General features: G+C 40.6%; 1 protein-coding gene across 3 annotated transcripts in view; it reads left to right on the plus strand.

Moving 5' to 3' along the window:
• Positions 1–26464, plus strand: part of LOC122789133 (WASH complex subunit 2A-like) — a 2558205-nt gene that overhangs the window by 2399942 nt on the left and 131799 nt on the right. For all 3 annotated transcript variants that reach the window (XM_044056354.1, XM_044056357.1, XM_044056356.1), the window contains one exon: positions 22140–22754. In XM_044056354.1, coding sequence (XP_043912289.1) covers positions 22140–22754 — 615 coding nt within the window. The remainder of the gene's footprint in view (positions 1–22139; positions 22755–26464) is intronic.

Genomic DNA, 26464 nt, shown 5'->3' on the forward strand with positions numbered 1-26464 from the left:
AAAGTGTCATTCTGACCCTCCATATTTTCTCAGCCCTCCTCCTACAGTCTCACCACATGTGGAGACCCACAGTCCTCAACTCCTGATACATGTAGCACCAAGTCATCCTTTATCACCTTCAGAGTTTTGTACCACTGGTGGACTAGCTTCAGATACATGTCTGTCAGTCCAGTGTACTCAGGAAGTGAAATCTTCAACCTTATATACCCCCTTTCTGAGTAACCTTTCTTCTAGGCCTCTTCCAATTTACTCATTAAACCCCTTTTCTGTTTTACATCCCAGCACTTTGTAGAGACTCCCTAACATACCTTTCTGTCACTCTTCAGGTCTCCACTGCCCTCCTCCACTTCTTTATTGTCTCTCTCTGTCAGTAATGCCTTTCCTTTGTATCATGTATAGGTTTATGGATGTATATTAGGCTAATGACCACTGTGGCCCTTAAAAGCCAGTCAGCCCACAAGTGACCCACAAATTTGATTTATAGGGAGTGATTTACTGATGCCTGTGTCCATCAGTGACATAGGAGCCAGACCATGAGTGAATCAACTGGTCCAAGTTGCGTTTAAAAATATATATATCATTCTATTATATTCTTAACTCATTCCCTCCAGTGGAGCCCAGGAAGTTTGCACTGTTCCAGTGGGTGGTGCTTAAGCCTTTTGACAGAATCAAATTATGTCCTCATATTTCAAACAAATATTCATATCTCTGGAGCCATAGAGGTTATGGAAGAAGTATAAATGACAAACCATTCAGCACAAACTATTTTTATATTGTTTGTATTCTTTAGGATTTAGGTCTTAAACTGAATTTTATAAGTCGCAGTAAACACAGTAGCTATTACATTTGTAATATTTTGTAAACGTACGATACCTCAGCAACCACTCAAGTTACACACACACACACACACACACACTGTCAGCAGCATTTTATTAATCAAGCTGAGAGCTTTCAAATGAGGCTAAGGAGTTCTATCTGTGTTACTTGGTTGTTGAGATATTTAAAGTGTGAAAATGTTATCTAAATAAATTAATATCATAAAAACAGTAGATGTGATGTTGTCCTAGCTTGCCTTCATTCTTACTAGGTTGGGTTCGGATCCGATCCTCTGATCCATCTCGGCCTTTATTTTCAAGCTTGAGGTCTTTTGCCAGCTCGTAGCTAAACCCTATCCCTGCATGTACTGTAACCTTCCCCAGATCTCGTTTGCTGCTAAACAAGATCTGGTGCTCATTCTGCTAGCTCTGAGTATTTTTTTTATTGTTCCAACTTTAGCAAAGTTAGTTTTTTGGCTGGTTACTTAACTTTTTGCGGTTATTGCTTAGTGTGTAATCATTTTTCTATTTTTTGTGGCTGTTTTTTGCTGTTCCGTTTTCTGTTTTGGCCTTATCCTTTCCCAGCTTCCTTTTATTCCTTCCTAATGATTTAAAAACAGTTCATTTTAGTTGGAGAGCTGTTTTATTTTTAGCCCGTTTAAGTTAGAGGGCTTTCCTTATCCTTTTGTTTTCTCTCCCCAGGCCATAGCCCATTTAAGTTAGAGGGCTGTGCCTCCCTTTTCTTTCTCTCTTCTTACTATTATTTGACCCTTTTTAGTTGATAGGAGCTATTTAAAAAAAAGCTATATTATAGTCTGTTCTGACTTGTTACTTCCTTTTTTTTTGCTGTTCAAGATGTCTAGTAAGGATTTGAAACCTTTAGGCTTCAAAAAATGTGAAAGATGCCCTTAAGTGATAGACACACACTTTGTGTCTTTTGTCTTGGGGCCATCCATCTCCAGAAGTCTTGCTCAGTTTGTCATGCTTTCAATCAAACAGCGCTCCTGGAGAGGAAAAACAAATTGATAATAAAACGATTATTGCAAACCCTCTTCTCAGAGGCTTTAGATGAAAGTCCAGGTTTATCTAAAATGGATAAGTCTCCACCAACTAAATCTGACAAGTCTCAGAAAGATCCTCCTCTTCTTCCTTATCGGAACCATCAAAAAAGTTAGCAAAAATATCCTCTCCGGATCCGAAGCTTATCGGATCCAAGAAATCTACATCTGCTCTGACACCATCTACCTCTGTGCCAATTGAGTTTGAATTACACAGCCTGTCTCCAACCTTGGAGCCATTCTCCCCCACTCTCAGATCAGCCATGCCCCAACGGTCCAAGTCCCCTACCCTCTCGACTCTGTTTTCCATGAGTCTTTCTGATGATGACATGGATCAGGTGGTACAGAGGCTGCTGAGGACTCCAGCACTGGCTAAGTTATTGTTGGATCCGACCCCCACAGCTTCATATCCTACCACATCCACCTATTCTGCTTTGATTCCTACTCCGATCCAACCCCCGTCTTCAGAGTCAGACGATCAGGAACTGATTGTAGTGGAACCCTCGGATTCGAGACTTACTACTGGATCTACAGATCCATCCATGACTCCAACTTTCTTGGCTTCATTGAAATTCGAGGAGTCTAGTAGTTGACACTTTCCAGTCGGGTCCGGGGAGGCAAGTTGGATTGGACAGTTGTTGGATCCGACTATTTCTCCTGGGGCCTCGGAGCAGTTGAGCTCAGCTCCTACCTAGTTTAGTAGGTTGCAGAGAGACCTCCTGAAAGAGCTAGGAGTTGCTGTCCAAGGTTCAGTAGCTGAAGGGGTCTCAATGTCCTCTCAGCTCTCTACCTTAAACTCAGTTGTCAGTGTCTCCATGAGACTTATCTCTTATGCAGAAGATGGAGGAAGTACAGCAGCGGGTTCTGGAATTTCTGTAAGGAGACATTTTTAGATGTGCTTGTGTGACTTTGCGGAGCCCTTTAAATCTTCCTTTATGAATGCCCCATTCAATGGCTTGTCTTTGTTCGGGCCCAAAGTCAAGGACACACTAACCAGGTGTGAGCAGGAAGGAAAATACTGTGTGTGCCATAGGAGTCCATTTTTCCATGCCTACCAGACCTTATCCCAAAAGTCAGAAAGGAAGTGGCAAAATGTGGTTCCAAAAATCTGAGATCTTTCCAAGACACACACAGTGAATCTTCTTCCAGGGGCAGAGGAGGAAGTAGTAATGGAAGATGCCGACCACACTGCACAGGGTCAGGGCAACAGAGATTCTTTCTTTGGCAAGCCCTTTCAGCACTCCTGAAGGGAGGCCCATCTGTCCATGTCTGGAGGCAGTCAGGGGCTGCTTATCTTTGTACCCAGAAACTTGGCAATGAATAACAAAAGACAAATGGGTACAAAGCATCATATCCAGAGGTTACATCATACCCTTTTCCCTTTCCATTCCAACGATAGAAAAGTTTCCAGAAGTTCCACCCAGTCAAAAGGAACAAGCAACTGTAGAAATTCAAAAGTTGCTAGACAAAAGAGCCGTCTAAACAGTCCCCGCAGACCAAATAGGATCTGGAAATTACTCCAGATTCTTTTTAGTTCCAAAGAAAAAAGGGGACTGGAGACCAATTCTGGAACTCAGCATTCTAAACAAATCAGTAAAAAAGGCCAAGTTCCAGATGGTGGCACTACAGTCAATACTCCTATTCTTCTCTAGATCTCCAGGATGCGTACTACCACATAAAAATGGACAAGTGATCCAGGAGACACCTGCGCTTTCGGCTGGAAGCCAGTCATTACCAGTTTCGAGCACTGCCCTTTGGCCTCACTACAGACCCCAGAGTGTTCACCAAATGTATGGCAGTAGTCATGGCTCACTTGAGACCTTTAGGATTCTGGGTGTTTCCATACTTAGATGACTGGCTTCTAACCACCACGACCAGGCATCTACTAAGACAAGTGAGAGACACAACCTTACTACTTTGCTCTCACCTAGGCATTACATTAAACTGCGAAAAATTTGCCTTACTGCCTTTTCAGAATATAGTTTTCATAGGGGCAGAATTAGACTCAACAAACATGACAGCCAGACTCCCGTCAGTAAGAATTCAAGTTCTAAGACACCGAGTTTCATACCTTCTAGGAAAGAAGAAAGTACAAGCAAGGATAGTTCTAAAAGTCCTGGGAATCATGGAAGCAGCAATAATTCTGATCCCACTAACACGTCTGCATGTGAGAATTCTACAGTGGTTGCTATCCACTCTGTGTTCCATGTAAGACCTACCAATGTGTCTCAAGATATTAACAGAAACTTGCAAGAAGGACCTTCATTAGTGGCTTTATTCCACTCAAGTAACTGTAGGTCGACCATTTGTACTCCCCCAACTACTGGCCACAGTGACCACGGACGCCTCTCAGGTGGGGGGGGTGGGGCATTATCTGGGAAAGACCGTCCAAGGCAGCTGGAAGGATCATGAGACTCACTTGCACACCAGTGTCCTAGAGATGATAGCGGTGCTTCTAGTGTTGCAAGCATTCCAGCACTCTCTTCTGCTGGGAACTATTGCAGTGCAGACCGACAACATGTTAGTTGTGTGGTACATAAACAAGGAGAACCAGATCTTATCCCCTTTGTCGAGAGGCCCTGAGAGTATGGCAGTGGGCAACCTCCTCCCAACATTTTCTGATAGCAATGCACATCCAGGGGAAATCCAACGTGATAGCGGACAAACTCAGCAGAGCAATTCTGATGCCCCACGAGTGGTCCCTGAAACAAGAAGTAGCAGAAAAGATTTTCTGCAAATGGGGCCAGCCATGCTGTGACCTTTTTGCGACATCCATAAATGCCAAATGCAGCAGGTACTTTGCCCTTATCCCCCCTCCGGGGGAGTCACCAGAGGATACACTTGTTCATGACTGGCCCTCTGGTCTCCTCTTTGCTTCCTCCTTTCCTGTTAATTAATTATTTCAGAAAGCCAGTTGCTTGGGAAAGGACTTGATACTCATCGTCCCATATTGGCCTCATCAAATCTGGTTCTCCTTCCTGTGGCTTCATCTTTGGGAGGAGCCTTGGATTCTGGACCTTGTTCCAGACTTTCTGACTTGTGTGTCAGGAACACTCCACCCATTCTTTCAGACCCTCAAACTGACAGCTTGGCTGCTCTAATTCCAACTATAGCCAGGTTTCCAAATCTGTCTTATTCAGTTAAGCACATCCTAATTTCTTCTCATAAGGCTTCAACAAGAAAGATAAGTAAGAGTAAGTGGAAAAGATTCTCCTTATGGGCCTCTCATAACCACATTTCTCCCGTTTCTGCCCCTGTTGATTCCATTTTAGAATTCCTAGTGAAACCTTTCAATGAGGGTGCAGCTGCAGCTACCATTAGAGTTCAGCTAGCAGCTATAGCCAGTTTCCATTTTGGTGAATCAGGCTCAAACATTGTCTCACAGGCTATGCAAAGCCCTTCTTAGAGGGACCTTGTTGTTAAGACCCCCAATCAAAGATCCTCCAGTTCCATGGGACTTAAATGTTGTCTTCTCTCAGTTAATAATCCCCCCTTTTGAACCAGCATCATCTTGCAAACTCAATTTTTTAACCTGGAAAACAATCCTATTAGTAGCAATCACCTCTGCTAGAAGAGTATTAGAGTTGTCTGTAAAACCCCCATACTTGCTTTTCCATAAGGACAGGGTGTCCTTATGAAAAAATCCTCCCTCTACCCAAAACGTATCATCAGAGTCAAATCTGAACCAAATGATAGAGCTGCCAGTTTTCTTCCCAAATTATGAGAATAAGGCAGAATATATATTGCATCAACTAAATGTGCATAGACACATTTTATTTACACAGAACTAAGAATTTCCGAACATCTGACCAACTGTTTATTTCTTTTTCACATTCAAAGAAAGGTTCTCCCTTCTCCAAGGTGACACTTTCAAAATGGATTTCAGATTGCATAACTTTTATCTTTAAGTCTCAGAATAAGGATCTTCCAGGAAGAGTTAAAGCCCACTCCACAAGAGCCATTGTAACCTCTTCAGCATTTCTTGCTAGATTACCAATTGATACCATTTGTGCATTAGCAATATGGGCAAAACCACGTACCTTTATGACTCATTACAAAATTGATTTGGTCTCCAGGAATACGGCCTCTTTTGGGTCCATGTTTCTAAAGAATATTCTCCCTTGAGCCACCCAAGATAAGTGCTAGGGACGCTGTCCCAACCTGGTAAGAATGAAGGCGAGATAGGACAACACATAAAGAAGTTATGTACTCACCATAATGTTCCATGTGTGTTGTCCATCTTCACCTTCATTCTTACATCCCATCCTCCTTCCCTTCTGATTCCTGAAAGACCAAGTCTGTACAAATGGAGGACCTGAATCCCTGACCTTCTTTTATTGACCCTGGCCTTTTTTCTATCACTCACTCTTTATAAGAGCAAACAAGATCTGGGGAGGGTTATAGTGCATGCTGGGATAGGGTTTAGCCATGAGCTGGCAGAAGACCTTGAGCTTGAATATAAAGGCCAAGACGGATTCGACAATCTGATCCAAACCCAACCTGGTAAGAATGAATGCGAAGATGGACAACACACATGGAACGTTATCATGAGTACATAACTTCTTTGTAATATGTATTTACCTGCACTAGACAGATGTCAAATGTTAGTGTACCTGAGTTTGCTATTGTGTAAGCTTTAAGATGAAATCTTATAAAACCTTGTACATAGCATGGTTGTGAAATTATTGCTGCAAATATGAACAAGCAATATTTGATGCCTGGAGGCATCAGTAAGAGTTAATTGCATATGCACCTGGAGACATCACTCAGACGTAATGAGTTAAATTTTGTTTTATGTAGAGAATGTCTGCCATCTGACCAAATCTTTTTTATGATAACTTTATAGAGTAAGAGTGGGTTACAGACTTCTTCAGAGTTTTCTTGTTTGAATAGTACTAATGAGGTAACTATGAAACCAGGTGAGGGTAGATAGACCAAAGCTGATCCTTTTAAAGTTTAAGAAGAATGAATCTCACAAATCATATCATGTACCTTGGATAAGACCAGGAACATGATATGTATGGATTTACCTTCATACCTCATTCTAAGGACATCTTGTAAGAACTTAAGCAGGGCACTGTTAACTTTTTAGTCCTCCTTGTGAAGACTGGAGGAAGATGGGTGAAGGCTGCCAGCCTAGTCAAATAGAATTTGATACATAATTCTATCATTTGTATAAATAAATGTAAAATACAGGCTTGTGTTTTTAAATGAAAGAAAACACTGTAAAATGTGAACTTCAAAATTTTTGCAACATTGCCATCTGCTGTAAGGAAAACCAAGCCAAGCATTTCAAATGTGTCTTTTGAAGCTGAAAAGATCTTATGAATCTCTTTGTTTACAAGTCAGCTCCAGTGAGTCTGGATGAAGGTTTCAGGCCCTTTGTTTTAAGGTTAAAGTTAAGGGCCAGAATTTACATGTGGAAGGTGCTTTATTGCTCTGGTTTCTGCTAGAGTGTATATGTGAAATGCCTTGTATTGTTGTAGTTTCCTGAGCAGGTGTTAGCTTGCTAAATAATGCAGTTTGTGGCCTAAGAAAACCCAAGTGTCAAATTTATGTAATTTGGGAGGGCCTTAGAGAGCTGTTGGTTAGTGTTTAAAAACTATTGTTGAGTGAGAGACTGGGAGAGCATTTTGATCTTGGACATCTAACCCAGCACTGCTTATGCTTTATGTATGTAAGTAGGATTATAGCACTGTGTTTTCTCTTAAGATTAGCTAAAGATTAAAAAGTTAGATTGTGTTTTTCTTTGACATCAGACCTGTCCTACTGTATTGTTTTAAGTTTCTGTGTGATCTCTGAACTCGTAGATATTTCTGTGGTGTAGTAGTTTTGTCTTGTGTTTTAATTATTTATTATTAAATATTTTAAAACCTTTACCTGTGGCTGGTTTATGTAGAGATCATTTAACATCTAAAGTACATTACATATTTACAGATTTTACTGTCCAAGTCACTCCAAATTAAGCCTTGACTGTGTGTCATAGTACCATTGGATTATAATATTGCACAGTAATAATTGTACACCCTTTTAAGGGCCTTTTTAGTAGCTGATAATTATATTAAGCTGGTGGTGTCAGTAATTACTACCAAATAGTCTGGGTAAAGGGGTACATCTGGAGAATCTGTGTCAGCCTTTCCCAGGAGTGTCTGTGAAATTGTATAAATACTCATCTCAAAGTGTGGGTGTGTGTCAGCTACTTGGGCAGGGACACGAAGCACTGGTTGGACAGAGAGGGTACTGTAGGTTAGCTTGCCAGCTAGGCTGAGATCTGGACCCTATAGCTGTGCCAGTGGGGAGTCTTATTGGGGACCTGGTGAGCAAGGGAGCAACCAGCCCCAGAATGACTGTGATCGCTGTGTGCACTTAAGGGAAATTGTACTTTACTGTGTGTATTGGTTATCCTTTCCTCATCTAGGAGTCACCCTCTCTGGTGTCAGTGGTGAGGATTGAGCCTCCTTGATTGCTGGGCCAGGGCTTGGATGTCACACTCCTCATAACCATGTTGATAAGCCAAGAACTGGCCGTAGAAGCTGATGAAAGACATTAGTTAACTATATAAAATGGTCTCTCGAATTTTCATCAGGAGAGAGTGTGGAAATAGGATAACAGGTGTTCATCTCGTCTTTTGATTATGGGAAAGAAAGTTGACCTCCTTTCAGGACTGACCAGTTAAGGAATCATATAATGGTGTGCCAATGGCATCTACAGCAAAGGAGAGGGACTTAGAGAAGACCAGCTACCAGAAAAACAATGTATAATCTCATTCTACAAAAAAATCACATAAGTAATGGGGTGGGGCATGATAGGGTTAGAGTAGGTGAGGGGTATCTGGTGATATTAGTGTGAGGTCAAATGGGCATTAAAAAGACTCTGCAAGACTATTTATTGAAAGACCTTTTTATTAATTGGAAAGGTCCTCTGTTTCTAAGAAGCAGTCACAACTGCTATAATGGACCATGTAAATATTAATTCAGATGCTCTGAAAATTGGTTTGGGTATGTTCTTGTATCTTATAATGTATTTATTTAAATGTAATTACAGTGGTAATGAACTGATATAAGAATACCAGTTGCAGTCACATTCTGGTGGTAACACTTAGTTTTACAGTTTAAGCAATGAAAAATCCAGCCAGCACCAAGTGTCTTAGAGGGTTAAAACTCTGATTATGGCCCGGGCGACCCAAGTTCAATTAGAAATTTAGCCACTTGACACCGCCGACAGGAAACAATGAGCATGTCAGTCCTTGGAGGAGGGCAGAGCAACGATTCACTGCATCAGCCCCAACAGAGAGGATGGGATGCATTTGTGGCCTAGGATGGGCATGCAGCTCACCAAGACATGGATGATGATAGTTGCCTTCATAGTGGTTGTACAGGTATGTGGACCCATATGGGATGATATTCTCAGCCTGTGTGGTGATGTGGATTGCGCATCCTCCTACCCACAGTGGGGTTTGAGTAGGCAAATGCCAGTGGTTTCATTGCCAGAATACTGATAAGAACATATATGGCACGTATGTCTTCCTTGTATCACAGTACTTCTGGATGGCTCTCACCCTAGTATGGGGGCTCTCTTCTGCTGGGGAGTAAGTGGGCTCAAGTCCAGTGGGGGGGTGGATAGTCAGTAGACAGAGAAGAGGAAAACAGGCAGAAAAAAATGAACAATCCATCTAAACAATATCAACAGTGTAGAGAAATTAACCATATTAGAAGTACATTTAAAGTATATTCAGCGCTTTGCAAGTTGAGATTGATTATGTAAAGCAAGATTATTAAAACTAATAGAAAATATGAACAACTTGCAAAAAGAGAGAAATGTTTTACAGGGAATTAATTTGTGTACATCAAGGTTTCACCCCATGTAGAATGGAATTTTGAAAAAAAAAAAGTAAATTCCATTGCTTAATTTGTGAAGACTACAATAATCTGAATTGACTGTGCAGGATAGAGTATTCACCAACAGTACTGAATTAAGTGGCTCCGTGTTTACAGTAGCATTTGCAGTGAGTTGTCTTAGAGTATGTTTAAATTAGGCTGAAAATTTAGAACAAGTCCAAGTTTTTCAGTGCCAGTAGAAGATATCCCATGGTATTAGCACTTTGAAGTTATGCTTGCTGCAGTTTATTTTGTTTTGAGGTTTTGTAAAGATGGGAAATATTGTTTTAAAAGGAAGGGACCAGAGATGCAGCTAGATGTTGTTAATGATACTTTTCTGTTTTTGGCAACGAGACTATCCTGCTTTGGAAGTTTAACCAATCTAAAAGCCAGATTTGTGTCTGAATAATATTTTGTACGTTTTTAAATAAAATGAGTTTCCGCCATCTTGTGTTAGCTCCTCATTGGTCAATTCTAATCATAAACTTTCAAATTGTATTCAAGTAGACATTGCCTTGTAGACCAGGTAGAGGTCACCTCAACATAACCTAAAAGAAACAATAAAAATGGCAGTTCTTCAGCCTCTAAAAACATTGCTAAAAGAAGCAGAACAGAAATGAGGCAGGTCCAAGATAGAAAGTCCTTATTATAGCATTACTGTTACCATAAAATAACTTTGAAACTAACAGGAGTGCTCTGTCCGAAAACTTGTATTTTCTGATGTATTTTATTTTTGTGGTAATTGTAATAAATATTTTTTTCTGTTCATTTCTTTTAGCTTTTGCTTAAACAGCATTTTACTGATTCATGCCTGTTTGAATTAATGCTTATTGCTTTTATTTCTTCTATTTGCTTATGTTGATATGCTGTGGCATGGTCAAAATAAACAGTATGCTCAGACAGCCCTTCATAAAGTAACTGGTGTTCTCTTCAGAGAACCTCAAGTGATTCAGAAGTTAAGATTTCTCCTTAAGAAACCCATACTGCCAGTCATACTGAGGGTTCCAAGTTTGTTTGAATCTAATCTGAGCCCTTTCTTTGTGAAGTGATACCTATGCAGCCTGTCACCATGGGTCAGGGGTCATGTCCACTTACTGACATTTTATTTAACATGATTGATAGGGGGTTAGTTAGGTTTTCCATGACCCTTTATAGGAAACCATTTATAGTGTGTACATCTTATGGAAATTAATTTAAAATTTTAATTGTGGCAGCAAACACATCTGCAGTTAAGTAAGGGATATCCCACCTTATCTGTATAACACTTTGTCATACGTTTGTGTCTATGAAGTTTGCACCTTTTTCTGCAAATATATTTGCTGTAATCACAATCATTTATTTATTTTTCCGACAATATGTTAGTCACACTTTTTCCTTTCAGCTTTCCTATGCCATTAAAAGAATATTATGTTACTGTTTTCAACCTTTTAAACAAAGCTAAGTTCATTGTTATATCTGGAAAATTTGCTAAGAAATGTGAGTAGATGTTCATTATTCCCACTGCCTCAGTGACATTTTGGGTCAACTCCAAGGTAACCCAGTACTGGCCAGCTTTCAGAAGTGCACCCCTCCCTCTCTCTCCCTGTTACAGCTAATTGGCTGAGCCTATCCGGAGAGGGAAGCCTAAAGCTGTTGCAAGAAGTTAGTGTTCAGTCTTTTTTCCACCATCCATAGAAGAAAGTCGTCTGACTCTTCACAGGATCCAGTGCTGATATTTCCATCTGAGCAAATGGTTTCTGAGAATAATTCGGAGAGGATGCACTTGGCTTGGCAGGGGATAGAAAATCCTCCCCCTCTCAGGGAATTCTCTCATCCATCAGACCGCACAGAGCAGTTTGATCAAGTGCTCCATCATATGCTAGAAGCAGGGATCATAGAACTAGTGCCTATGATACACAAACAGAAAGGGTTTTACTCCAGAATCTTTTTAGCACCAAAAAGATGCACTGCTGGAGACACACTATTTTATTAATTATTGTACGTTTGTGTTCCAGGAAAGTCTGACTTGACAAAATCTCCTTTTTCAGTGGGGGCCTGGGGAGAAAAGCTCCACTTTTATAAATAACAGTATGATACACATACGATGTACAGATACAAATGTTGATTCAATCTCGTGATACAAGCACAGAATGAAAAATGTGTGTTATACATTTCACTAATTCAGTCATATAGTCAAGGTAGGAATAAAAAGAATAGCAGTACTGTGATTGAAGATTATTAAAAAAAAAGCAATTTAACTATACACATGCTTACTAGGGCATACTGTTCAAATACAAAAATAACTGGTTGTGTTCTTTTGTCTGCCATAAGACATCCATTTCCTAACCAGGATTTGAAATAGATCACGTCCTTGATTTGACCTTTCTAAACAGCTTTGTAAAAGCTCTGAAATTCAAAATTCTCACATTTCAGTTGGTCCAGACTTTGTGTTTCATGATGACTCTAGCTATCAAGGGTGCTTATCATATTCCTTTTGTTCCTAATTTCAGGATATTTTTGAGATTTGTTGTACCTGGCTTACATTACCGGTTTCCTGCATGACCTTTTAGGCTATCTGTTGCACCTCGAGTGTTTAAAAAGTGTCTGTCCCCAGTGGATACCTATTGCAGAACCCTAAGCATTCACATTTTTCCTTATTTAAATGACTTGCTTTTTTGTGCAGATTCTGTATCCAGATGCTTAGAGCCCCTTAGGCAATGCCACATCCCTCTTCTCATACCTGAGCCTCAAACTGAACCTTTAAAAGTCCTTCCTCACAAACACTCAACAAATTGGATTCTTGAGGTGTTGGATAGGCACAGTAAAAAGGATGGCCTCCTTGCCAGAAGACAACATTCTGACTTAATCAGGACATTTTCTTGGATTTCTCTCTTTTAGGTGTGGCCTCAGCAAGAGAATTCCTCAAAATTCCAGACATTTTAACATCAATGTGATACCGCTAGCAGGACTACACATGAGGAAAAACTCAATGGTACATGAAGAATTGTTGGACCTGGCACCTTCACCCCTTGAGTTTCCAGGTACCAAAACTGAGATTTGTGAAGCAGGAACTGTAGTGTTGGGGGGATTAGCTGTCTCTGAAGCCAAGACTCCCTTTCTGTCTCTCTCTTTTCAGACTCCAGTGCAGTCTCCCCATAACGGACTCTTCAGATTTTACATGGAGAACATGTCCATGGGAGTACAAGTGCAAAGCTTGTGAGGTCCTCAGGACATGCTAAAGCACATAAATAAACATAAAGGAAATGTTGGCATGTTGGCAGTGATTCATGCCTTAAAAGTTCTTCACCACTTATAGACTGCAGGTCTTCTTCTAATGATCATAGACAACACTACCATGATATGTGGTACCTGAACAAGCAACAGGTTACAAGGTAGACCCTCTTTGCTGGTTGACAGTAATGGCTGGGAGTTGTCTCTGCAGTATTCTCTGACTCCTTAGTCCTCGTATATTATATCAGAGCAAAACATAGCAGCAGAGAGACGAAGAGGATTCTGGACAGACCTTCACGAGTGGAAGCTCCATGTAGAAGTCTTCCAGGACTTGATCCAGATAGAGGGTACATGTCATGTCAAGACAGACAGCCGAAAAAATTGTGTTCAAGACATCCTTGCAGCAGGTATGTTTGGAAGACAGATGCTTCATCATTCCCATAGTCGGGAATGTTCCTGTATGCATTCCTACCATTTCCATTGATTCCCAAGATACTTATAAAGATTCAGAAAGAATTGCCAAAGATAACTGTGTTAACCCCCTTTTGGACAAGGCAGAGTTGGTTCTTCCTTTTAATGGAATTGGCCAAGGGCAATTACCACAAGCTTCCTCACAAACTGGATTTGCTCACAAAGCATCACAAGGTGAATGGTACACCCCAGCTTAGAACAATTACAACTGACAGGCTGGATAATCTATTCTGAAACCTTTTAGGCACGTGTTCCATGAGGATGTGCCTCAGGTATTTAAGGAGGAGGCATGAAAACCTGAAACTAGAAATTTTTATGTTTACAAGTGGAAGATGTTGTCTAGGTGGTGACTAGCCATTAACAGAAGTCCCACAAAGGTTTTGACCCTGCTGGTTTTGAAATATTTGTACAAGCTATTTAGAGATGGTTTGTTATATTCTATCAAAGTGCATCTTGTATCTATCTCAAATTGTCTTCCCATGATACCCGCTCTTTTATTTCTTCTTTTTTTTTTATCAAACATTTTATGAAAGGAGTATTGCATGTGAGGCCCTCTCAAAATCAAATTCCTCCTTCCTGAGATCGTAACTTTGTTCTTGGAAAAATTGACTTTACCTCCTTCTGAACCTGCCTCTAAGTCTGATTTATGGCTTACATCACTTGGAAGACTGTTTTACTCATTGCTGTGACATTTGTAAGGTGAGTCTCTGAGCTGCCTGAAGTTTTCTGAATTTACCTTGAATCAAGTCATCTATCCCCTTAGTGCTCTATCCTGATCTGAAAAACAAGGAAAACATATTGTACTCAATCTTGGATGTAGACAGGTAGGACCGATACTACCTTGACAGAAGAAAGAACTTTAAAAATGCTAAACAGCTGTTTGTAAGAAAGGTCAACCTGTCTCTAAACAAATTATTGCAATGACTCCGTGTTTGCTTTGCCTTTTGTCAAAGCATAATCCTTTAACAGTCACATACCTGGAATCATTATGTGTTAGTCTTGTGATGCATGAGTGTGAATCACATTTGTGCATTTGTCAATCGAAGAATAATCACTCAAATAATTATGAATCCATATTTCCAAGGTGCTCCCCAGCGCAGACAAGGATATTCTCTTTATAGCACCCTGAGGAACATCTGTATTCATTAACTAAAGTCAGTTTCCTTACAAAGTATCTAGCCATTACTCCCTGAAGTAAGTCTCTGAAATATTATGGTCTGTGATCAGAGCTGATACACTGTAATGATGCTCATTATTCTTCTTAGATGCATATATTTCATTTCTTTGAAAACCTCATAGTATTCTCTTCATTGTTAATCATGATATACATTAATGTACAACAACAAAAGCAACTCTGCAGGTAGACTATAACTTTGATTTAATTGTTTTTTGAAAGATGGATAAACTCATGGATGGCCCATTTCCACCCTTGTTCCCTCCAAGAACGTATGACTAATCCTAGCAAATAGGTTTGCCAACAACCACATCATTGACAGCTGGATGTTGGCAAACAGTAACTATTAACCCTGTTTTCTTTTTAGGAGAAACAAACCTCACCTCTTGTAACCAATAAATGAGTTTGACACGCCGGAGAATTTGAAATCCCCACCCTTAACAGTCTTGGTTAAAAATGTCATCTTTAACATGAGATTATTTTACAGAGCTGTCAAAATCTCAAAACTGCATATCTATGAATTGAATGTCAGTCACTCTTTCAGTGTACTGCTGCATGCCTCCAGTGAAGAAACGTCTTATACAATATCAACTAGGATGTCTTGCATATCTGATGAGAAGAGGCTCACTTTTGGGAGAGACAGGCAGAAAGACTGCTTTGGACAGAGTTTCAGTGGCATCAGTTTTGTTTTCTCTGATATACCTCAGACACTCTGTTCTTCAGGTTTCCATTTTGATAGCATATTTCATAATAGTTACAGTATTCTTTTAAGCCAGAGAACAATCCCAGATCTTCATTGTACATTTTACAAGGGATCAATGGCCACCATTCTTACTTTCGGGTAAGTACAACTAACAGATCTTCAAGTTGACTCCAGGAAGATAGGCAAAACTTGCTAATCGTTGTTTATATGAAAAGCCTTGGCTTTTTGTCAAGTTTCACATTCTCTTGCACAGTCTGTATACAGAATGATATTTTCATATCTCCAGAATACACAAAACACCAGAACTCTTGCATATGAAGATGTGAAAAAGCAAATCATCTGGAAAAAAAAAGGTTGTGGGTTCGTAAGTTTATGTTTTAAGCTAATGGCCTATGTTTAGTATTAAATTCCTCAGTCTTCTGTCAGCTTCCGTAGCATTGTGCTCCAGATACAGACTATTAGATAGAACCATATCAGACAGGGCATTGTAGACCAGGTAGACATCAGCTGTAAGTAACCTGTAAGCGCAAATATAATGGTAGATGTCCTTCTATTCAATGTTGCAGTATTCTGTACATATGGGGGGTTGTATTCCACTATTGATCTGATGTCCTGCTTTTATACAAAAGTTTCAAGTTACTGCCTGTATGTGGGATGTTGCATGTAGGTTCAGGGAACGTCAGTCATAAAAGGGACATCCGCAAATACCTTACTCAGAACTTTTTTGTCCCCATTCGGAAAGGTTGACTTGTATGTTCAGTCTGCCGTTGAAATCTGCATTTTGTTCCTCAGCTTCTTATAAGTATCCCATTGGAGATTTATTTGCTTGCTTCTGCCTTTTGTTATTGTCAATGTTGTCCAGAAAGGGCAAGTGTAGGTGTGGAAGGCAGATTCCATATAAGGATAGTCACAAGCTCTGTATTGTTTAGGGCCTACCCACAACTATTGGTCCTGTTCTGTCTGTCAGGCCTTCGTCCCTAAAACCTTGCATAGTCTGTCTTCATTAAACTTGTATTTTGAAAACCAGAGGGTTGAACATCTGGCTAAGGAATCGATGGAGGGTTCCGCTAGTTCCTCTGAGCTGTCCATGAAGAGGAAGGTGGTCAAAGCTAGGCCTGAATCCTCCTCAGCTGCACATTCTCTCTCAACGAGGTACCCCTTGAGGTTGGTGAAAACCTGGTGGTACGGTCGGAGGTAAGATCCATCTTTCCAGCGGGAACCGCATTGGAGGCAGTCAGGAGTGTGGATCCGAGCACGTCCAAGGCCATGCAGACGTCCAGTTGAGATGATATGGGGGAACCATGGCTACTGATTTCTGAGGACTCTGGAACTGCTCCGGTTTCCTTACAACAGGAAGCTTTGGCCATTCAGCCTACTTCAGGCCTTGCTCCTACTTGAGAAAGAGACCTGCTAAAAACAGACAAAAGATTAAACATTCAGCAGTACCTTCTACCACTACGTCAGACTGGGAAGTTTTCTCTCAAAGTCTTAAGGCCTTGATGGCCCTCGGGCCACCACCTTTGGCTTCTCCTATTTTTGGCCCTGCCTTCTCCTCTTCCCCTGTGCTGCCATCTGGTTCTCAACGATATACGGGCCCAGGATTCTGACTCCGAGGGGTCTTCCTCAGATGGAGACTCATTAGCATATTCCACCCAGATACCTTCCCCCTTGGAATATGCTTCCCCAGAAGAGGAGTCGAGTGGAGGAGACTCATGCACAGAAGACCTCTGTTTTGGTGAGACAGTCAGTAAGATGAGGGAATTATTTGAGGTATTCTCAAATTTCAGAGGAACAAAAGAGATACTTTGACTTGCTTCAGGTGGAGGTCCCTGCAGCTGTCCTTCCATTGCTTCCAGCCTTCCATGATGCCTTTGCTTCATCTTCCAAATCCCCAGATTCACAGGCACCAGCTCCCAAAAGAGCTGACTATTTATATAAGGTCCCTGAGGACTGCACATTTCTTTTTAAATGTCCATCAGTGACTCAGTTGTAGTCTCCATTACTTCTGACAAATCCTCTCGGGTTGTCCCATCTACAAAATTACTTCCTTCAGACAAAGAAAGTAAAATTTTAGAGAGATTAGGTAAGAATGTATACACTTCTTTAAACCGGGGCGTTAATTACCAGACTCTTATGTCTAGGTATTCTCTAGCTTTGCTATCCCAAGCTTATCAGGCTCTGTCTCAACTGCCAGATTCAGAAGCTAAGTCATTGGCTCTTTCTCTTTTAGCTGCATCCTCACAGGTTTCTAGGCATTCCATTAAATGCAGATATGCTTTAGAAGTTTCCTCCAGGTCTGCAGTTTCTGCATCTGTACTGAGGAGTCTTGGCTGCGTCTACATGCACTTCTAGATGACATCAAGAGAAAGTTGCCTGATGCGCCATTGGATAATTCTGCTCTCTTTGGAAGAGCTGCTGGAGAGCTCTTTAAGACTCTCAAAGAAAAACGTAAGGAGCTTCAGGATTTAAAGCAGTTGTTAGTTTCTCCAGTTCCTAAATTTCATAGGAACTTCCATGCTAAAACTCCTTTTATGAGAAAACATTCCAGGTCTTCCTCTTCTTCAGCCCCGTCCTGTTCTAGGCCACGTAAACCTGTCAGGAGACATCCTCAGTCTAAAACAGTAACTTCTGCTCCATCTCCTCAGCAGCCCTTTCAGTCTAGATCAGGCTCTCTCTGACATCCACCCCCAACTTTCAAGTCATATCCCTCTGTCTCTTCACCTTTCTTTCCCTTTCAGCCTGAAGGGAGATCACTCAGGACTCCTGGGTGATATCCATTATTCAAAACTTCTATTTCATGACTTTGAAGTCTCTGCCCCCCTTTCAGGGGATTCCTCAATCATCCTCAGACCAACTACATCTGTTTCTTCAGCTGTTATCTCAGCTTTCTCTGCAGGACAGCATTCAACCAGTCCCTTCAAATCAGCAAGGAAGGGCATTTTATTCCAGGATGTTCTTGGTTCCAAGAAAAGCGGATCCTTGGAGACCCATTCTGGATCTCTCAAGGTTGAATACCTTCTTGGTGGTGCCTTCTTTCAGGATACTATCCCTACAGTCTCTTCTCCCTCTTGTGCCTCCTTAAGCCTTCTTAGCTTCTCTGGATCTAAAGGATGCTTACCTGCATATCCGTATTCACCCTCACTTCAGGGTTCATTTTTAAGTTTCTCTGTGGATTCTTGGCACTTTCAGTTCTCTGCCTTGCCTTTTGGTCTTTCTACTGCTCCAAGGGATTTCTCAAAGTGTCTACCCCCAACTATTGCCTTCTTAAGACTGAAAGGTCTTCAAGTTTAGCCTTACCTGGATGTCCTGTGCTTTTTCTGGCCAGCAGTCCAGACCTTCTGCTTCAACACCTGGATCTAGCTATTCCCTTTCTACAAGGCTTGGGATTCACAATAAATTTCAAAAAGTCTGCTCTTTTACCCAGTCAAGATCTCATTTTTCTGGGGTGCAGGTTCAGAACAGATTTGTTGATGGTATTTCTTCCTTCAGGAAAGCTCTATTTCTAACAGCTTTCATGACATCTCTTCTCCCTCTTTCTTCCATCACTGCCAGAGAGTTCCTCAGACTTCTTGGGTTCATGGCCTCTATAATCCCTATGTTGCCCTTTGCAAAACTTCACATGACAAAGTTCCAGTGGTTTCTGAAAACTGTTTGGTCTCAGCATGCTTATCCCTTGGAGACTATCATTGCTCTTCTTCCATGCTTGAAAAAGAGCTAGGGTGGTGGATGCAGCAACTCCGGCAGAATCGTGGTTTACCTCTTCAAATTCCTCAGCCAGTACAGGAACTTTATACAGATTCCTCAGATTTAAGATGGGGTGCAATCTTTGCTTCCACAAATGTTCAGGGACTGTGGTCTCCTACTCAGAGGAGAGAGCACTTAAATGTCAGGGAAATGAGGGCTTTGATTCTAGCCTTACAGGCATTATATCCTGTGCTTCTTCCAGGACCCCTCAAGATTCTCATGGACAATACTACAGTCCTTTGGCACATAAGCAGGGGGTACAAAATCTTATCTTTTGTTGCCTAGCAGTCAAAGTGTGGGAGTTGGCTATTCAGTACCAAGTCTCACTGCATGCAATGTACCTTCCCTCTGCACAGAGCTCGGTGGCAGATGCATGAGCAGATCCATGACACCATCCCACGAGTGGATGCTTCACAGGGATGTGTTCCTGGATCTAGTTCACCGGTGGGGAATTCCAGAGATGGATTTATTTGCCTCCCCTCAGAACAGTCAACTTCCTCTTTTCTGTGCCAGGATCCCTCACCCTCAGGCTTGGAAGGTGGACGCCCTATCATTTTCATGGAAGGTAATGTTTCTTTATGCATTCCCCCCTTCCCTTTGATTCAGAAAGTCCTGTTGAAAATGTTACAAGATAAACCAAAAACCATGTTAGTGACTCCCTTTTGGCCAAGACAGTATTGGTTCCCTCCTCTTCTGTAATTAGCCAAGGGCCATCACTACAGGTTGCGTCACTAGATGGACCTACTCACTCAGGACAAGGGATCTCTGATTCACTCATATTTGTCAACTCTTCTTCTGACCTTGTGGATGATCAACTTTTGATTCCTTTTAGGCACCTTTTCTCTAAGGATATGCTTAGGGTTTTGCAGGAGGCCAGGAAACCCATTACTAGAAAATCTTGTATTTTCAAATGGACAAAATTTTCTGTCTGATGCCAAAAAAGGAAAAAGGACCCCTTTTTGGAAGATGTTCCTTTGGTGTTATCTTACCTGTGTGAGTTACTCAACAGTGGTCTGTCTTATTCTTCTATTAAAGTCCACTGTTCTGCCTTGTCTGCTTGCCTGCCTTTAACTCTTCCATTGGCTTCCAGGCTGGAAGTTAAACTTTTCTTAAAATGCGTCCTTCACTTTAATCCTCCCAGAAAACCAATTCCTTTTCCTTGGGATCTTAATTTTGTCCTGGAGAAGTTGACTCAGGCCCCTTTTGAACCAGCAGCCTCAGCTTCTCTGAAATTTTGTACTTTGAAGACAGTGCTTCTGGTAGCCATTACCTCTGCCAGAAGAGTTTCTGAGATCCAGGCATTAATGGCTTCACCACTTTCCTAGTCTTCCATAAGGACAAGGCTTCTTTGAGAACTAATCCATCTTTTATGCCTAAAGTGGTCAATGACCTTTCCTTAAATCAAACTATCCAATTGCCTACTTTTTTCTCCATCTTCACAATTTCCTATTGAGAAAATGTTGCATTCCCTAGATGTGCATAGATAGCTTAGATTTTATCTTGACAAAACTAAATCTATCAGGAAATCTGACAGACTTTTCATGTCCTTTCATCCCAGGGCTCTGGGTTTGCCTTTTTCTAAGCAAACTGTCACTTCATGGATCTCTAAAGCCATTCTGTTTTGTTATCAGTTTCATGGGAAATCATTAGCCTCTTTGGTTAAACCCCATTCCACTAGATCTATTGCATCCTCAGGAGCTTTCTTCAATGGTTTGCATACACAGTCCATTCTGGTAGCTGCCACTTGGTCATCTCTTCATACTTTTACAAGACATTACAATCTGAATAATCTTTCCAGGTCCAGAGCAGGTTTTGCCAGAGCAGTCCTGCATGGATTTCTGGAAAATGTTCATGACTAATTTCTTAGTTTCATCCCCCTCCCTAGGATCCCTTTCAGCTTTTGCACTCTCCCATATGTAAAGAATACTGCAACATTGAATAGAAAGACAGAATAGTTGTGTAAAACATTACCATAACCATAGATGTCCTTCTCTTCTATGTTGCAGTATTGTATCCCACGTGCCTTCCCCTACATTTTGCTGTTTATTTGGATGACTGTCCTTTGTGCCTCCTTTTGGCGTTCCCTCATGGGGCTACTTTATTCTGAGGATGGGACGTGCGGACGTTCCATTTATGGCTGATGTTCCCTGAGCCTATGTGTGACGTTCCACGTACAAGCAGTAGCTTGAAGATTTTGTGTACAAGCTAGACGTCTGGTCAGTAGTGGAATACATCCCCCCATATGTAAGGAATACTGCAACATAGAAGAGAAGGACATCTGTGGTTACTGTAAGATTTTACGCAACTATTCTTTTTTGAGGTCTTTCTAAAGAATTCTGTTTTTACATCCTAATATTTTGTAGTAAGGAATTATTTCTTTTCAAGTTGTTTCAGGTGCTTACTCACAGGATATGGAACACAGAATTGCACTTAATAGTGGGTTAGATTAGTGAGGGTATGTAGTGGCCAAGTGTTCTTGCTAGAGAGATGGAACATACCCTTTAAAATGTGTATAGGATGCAGAATATGCTCTCCTGCTTTTAGTGGGTACTCTCAGCTTAGAGTTTAAATTTTCTGTTATTGTCCCTAGACCACTAGGTAGTTAGTTTTGAGGTGTAGTTTTAGTCTTTATACTGACATGTGACATCTCCACTCCAAAAAGTCCTCCCTGCATATTAGCTTTTAGCAATTTGTGTCCATCTTAGCATGTTTTGTCTCTCAACTCTTGTTACATATCTTGGCTCTGATGAAGAGGGAGATAAGGAACCCTTGTTTACATCACCGCCATTGATTCTAAGTTAGCTGACAGGGCTTCTCTTGGAAGTCAGACTGCACACATTTTTCTTCAGACATACCTGAAGAAGCAGATAAAATCCACAGGTTTTGAAAGGTGTTCTGGCAGTACGAATCCTAAATGTATAAGATCGTTAACTATGAAGCTGTGAAACAGAGCCACTTACAATTATGTCTGTGTGCTGTAGATCAAAATGTAGAATAGAAGTACACCAGAAAAAAAAGCTAGCATGATAATTTTCTCTTCTAAAGGCTATATCATTTTCTCTCTTTTTTTTTCATTTTCATTTCCAGAGTCGTGTAAAAGTTACTGGCAAACGAAGACCCCGTTCAAGAGCTGCAAGGCAATTAGCAGCACAGCTTTCTAGTGAAACAGAGGAGTTTAACTATAAAGAAGTCCAGGATTCAGTGTACGCAAGTGTAGTGACTGACACACAACAGCATCAGCCTACTGAGTTAACTGTGGCTTCTGGAAGAAAGCAAAGACTTGAAGAAAACCCTACATCTGCATCAGCTAATCCTCTAACTGGTGAAAGCAAAGACATATCTTCAGCAGAACCTAAGACTATGGGCAGTTCATTTGATATCTTTCACTCAGATGTTATTTTTCCCAGTGTGCCACCAACTCAGATAGATTCCAAGCCAAAGGAAAATAGCTTCAAGGAGGTGGCCAGCAAGACAGTGAAAATTCATGAAAAGGACCCTAGCTTTTCTGTGTTTGATCACTCAAGTGGTGGTGATCTCTTCCATTCTGTGAAACAGAAGACTAAAAAACTAAAACCAACTTCTTTCCTAGAAGATGAAGATGATGATGACTTGTTTGGCACTAAAAAGACTGCACCTGTAAAGAAAGATTCCAGACCTGCAGTGCATAAGGAATCAAAACGTCAAGCAAATGATATATTTGAGGTAACTTTAAAGTTTGTATTTAAAAGCAGGAAAGGAATTATTTGCACCTTTCAGTTAAAGGAAAGTGGGGACTTGTTAATATTAATTGGAAATTTCAGCTCCCTATCACCACACAGGAACATAGTTACTCGGGGTTTGCAAGATTGCCCCTTCCACCCAGTTTTGAAAGTCATCTCTTTCCCCATATTTCTGCGTAATATCATCTCTGTTCTGCATGGTATATTTGCAGCCTGCAAAAAGTATTTTTCAGTGCAGATAGTATACAAGACTTCCCCCAGCTAAGCTGCTAAAACCATCTGTACCAGTGAACTTACAGCCAATGCTACTGCTAAAGAAGAAGAACACTTCATATGTTAATCTACTTCAGACTTGTTATAGCCATTTTACTTTAATACATTCGGCTTTCGTGCCCATGAGCAGCTTGTCCTGGCTTTATTGTAAGGCTTTCTTACCTATAAGCAACTTTTTTAAACTTTCTCTGCTCCACTGTCCTGTTAGTTGTTCACACAATTTTAGTAAAACCACACACACTGCTGCTTAAACCTTCTCTAACCTCCACTGTTTTTCTTGGGCTAATACCTCCATCTGTGAGGGGTTCTAACCCACTCCATTCACCCTTGCTGTGCTCAGGCTCACTATACTCCCCTACACTACCCTCAATTCCCAACCACCCCCCTCTTTATGTAAATTTATATTGACCGTATCCCCTCCCTTTCCTTATTCCTGTCCCCTCCTCTTCCTACTAGCCTCACCAATCCCTGCTGCTGTCTCATTACTCAGTAGCATTCACACAAATGCTTTACAATCTTATATCACCTTCCCTCCACACTTATTCTTATCTACTTCCTGATTTAATTTACTCTTTATTTTTTAAGTTTACAGGCTATACTTCTATTTTCATTTCCCCCCTTGTACAATATTCACTTTTTTCTTCATCAGCAAGCCCTTCTTAAATGTTACCCTTCTTTTCATAATATTGACAGAAACCATACTATCCACAAACCTATTGTTATACAGATCACCCACTTAATCATTCTCCTAATAATATCTTTAATTCACAGTTTCACTCTACCACACCACAGTATATTCTACATTTCTCTAACCGACTATAATCTGTTAAAATTCGAACCTTTCTTTGTTTCCATAATTATGGACCATCCTGCCTGGCATCTCCAGCAAGCCATTTCTACTCTCATCTGATTTTTCCCCTCATCTTCCTCCTTTAACATGTTTTCCTTTTCATTCAACTATAATCTCCCCTTAACTGTTCCATAGTCCTATCTGCCATAGTATTCTTTTGCATCTTCACATCTCTACTGTTTGTTTTATATCACCTTACTACCTACCGTGATATTCACACACACACTAGCAGGCACTCTACCTATACTAAGGCTAAACCTTCCTTCATATGTGTTTCCTCAAATTTATTTAATATCCAACCTATTCAAATACAAAATATCTAAAAATTCAGTTCACTTTGACATAACATGGAATAAACTCATATACTTTACAAAAAAACTAACTAATCCTAATCCCGTCTTCTCTAAACTCAGCCTTTGTGCTGACATCCATCCCAGCCCTGGCTCCTCAGCTTCATCTATTCCACCCCCCCAAACTCCTGTAGAACACCCACAGAACTTTTCCTTTCGTTCATTAACATGTGTAGTATTCTAAACAAAGTTACCAGCCTACAAGCATGGTTTATTTAATACTCACCAGATATTACTGTCATTACCAAAGCATGGCTAAAACCCCATATAAAGATTCTGAAATTCTAGCCCCCATCTGCAGGATCATTAGAAGCTTTGCATAGATGCCCTGTACATACCACCAGGTAATAATAATAGCTTATTAGAAGACATTCTTTGCTAGATAACTACAAATATTACTACTGAAACCATTATCGTAGGCAGCATTAACATTGGCGGGTTATCTGTAACAACTAAAACACCCTTAGGCAACATTAACATTGGCGGGTTATCTGTAATAACTAAAACACCAACTACTAATCTTAACTGGTATGGATTCAAACAGATTATCTCTTCCCCCACTTGACTCAACAAAGTGAGTTGTAAAAATTCTATCCTTGACTGGATATTTGACCCCAGCAAGTATGCTGTCTCAGTGGTTACCACCTGATTCCCTTAGTGACCATCACCCTATATTCACCAATGGAGAAATCACACATCAACTAAAAAAAACATCAATGCAGATCTACACAAAATCTTTCTAATTTTCATCTTGATACACTCAGTAATCTTCTAAAATCCATCAGTTGATCTCCACTCAAAACCCTACCCCTTGACAAAGCTGTCAGCAAATTCAGCAATATATTCATGAATACTTTAAATATCCTTGTTCCTACTAGAAATAAAGGATTAAAAAATACTGAACCCCTCTGGCTGTTTCATTCTACAAAAATTCTAATGCAGAAACGTGAAAAAGCATGGAAACAATGGCACAATGATAAAACCATTCAAGCCTTACTAGGAGTTGCACATCCTCACCAAGAAGCAGATTTATCTAGTCAAAAAAATTATTACTGTGACCCTTAAGATAATCATAAAAAAATTCAAAGAAATTCTGGATCTCAGTTAAGAAATATTTTCAACCTGGCTGCCCTTCCTCACTAAACCCGTCCAGACTTTACCCCCTCAGAAACAACTGTCAAATTTAACACTTTTTTCATAGACATCATAGTCTCTTACCTCCATGTCCCCCCAACCATTTAATCTACTTCAACTCTACCAGTCCTGACATCAATGCCTTCAATCACCAACCTGTCTGCACATTGTTTGTTAAACAGTTACTAAAGAAACTTAAACCCTGTTGTCCTGCTGCAGATGATCTTCCTGCTGACTACTTTAAGCTGCAAACTCTACAGCATACCCAGTCTCATTTCTCATTAACAGATCTATTCAAGACTCCCATGTCCCTGCCCTGTGGGAAAAAAAATCTTCAATATTCCACTCCATAAAGGAGGTAGCTCCCCTGAAATCTCTAACTTTAGAACAACTGTCTTCTTACTCCTCCCGCCCGCCCCATTCTAAGATCCTGGAAAAGTGTATTCACAAGTAACTGCTTCAGTACCTCTAGCAAAATGATCTAACCCCAACATAACATGCTTTCCAACCAGTCCATGGCAACACTAATGCTCTCTTCAACTTTCCCAACACCATTAATAAGGCTAGAGACCATGTTAAGTTCATCTTTTCTGTTTTTCTAGATTTTTCAAAAGTTTTTGACACAGTGTCACATGAGAAACATCTGACTCAAATGCCCTGTCTAGGCTTTTCCAAACCAACTCTTGTGTGGTTTTATAACTACCTATCTGAAAGATATCCATCTGTCAAATTGTCTCTCTTCTTGCTCTCCTTTTCTCCTAGTTAAAATAAGTGTTCGTCAAGGCTCTGTTCTCAGTCCACTGCTTTTTAACATATTCACCAATAACCTATATACCTCCTTTCAGCAAGCTTGCTTTATTTATTATGCAGATGACTCAACTCTTATCTGTGAGCCCACTACAGCTACAATCCCTGACACAAAGTGCCTTCAACTCAGTTGAACTGTGGCTACGTCAAAATCAACTTATTTAATCCCCAAGAGACTAAACTACTATTGAAGTAGTTACCCATTCCAGATTACTTGGAGTCACTATAGATGACAATTTAAAGTCTGATCTTCACATACAAAACTTTATAAAAGTAACT

Source organism: Protopterus annectens, chromosome 14.part0, assembly GCF_019279795.1.
Source record: "Protopterus annectens isolate FY-2018-M chromosome 14.part0, PAN1.0, whole genome shotgun sequence".
Taxonomy (NCBI): domain Eukaryota; kingdom Metazoa; phylum Chordata; order Ceratodontiformes; family Protopteridae; genus Protopterus; species Protopterus annectens.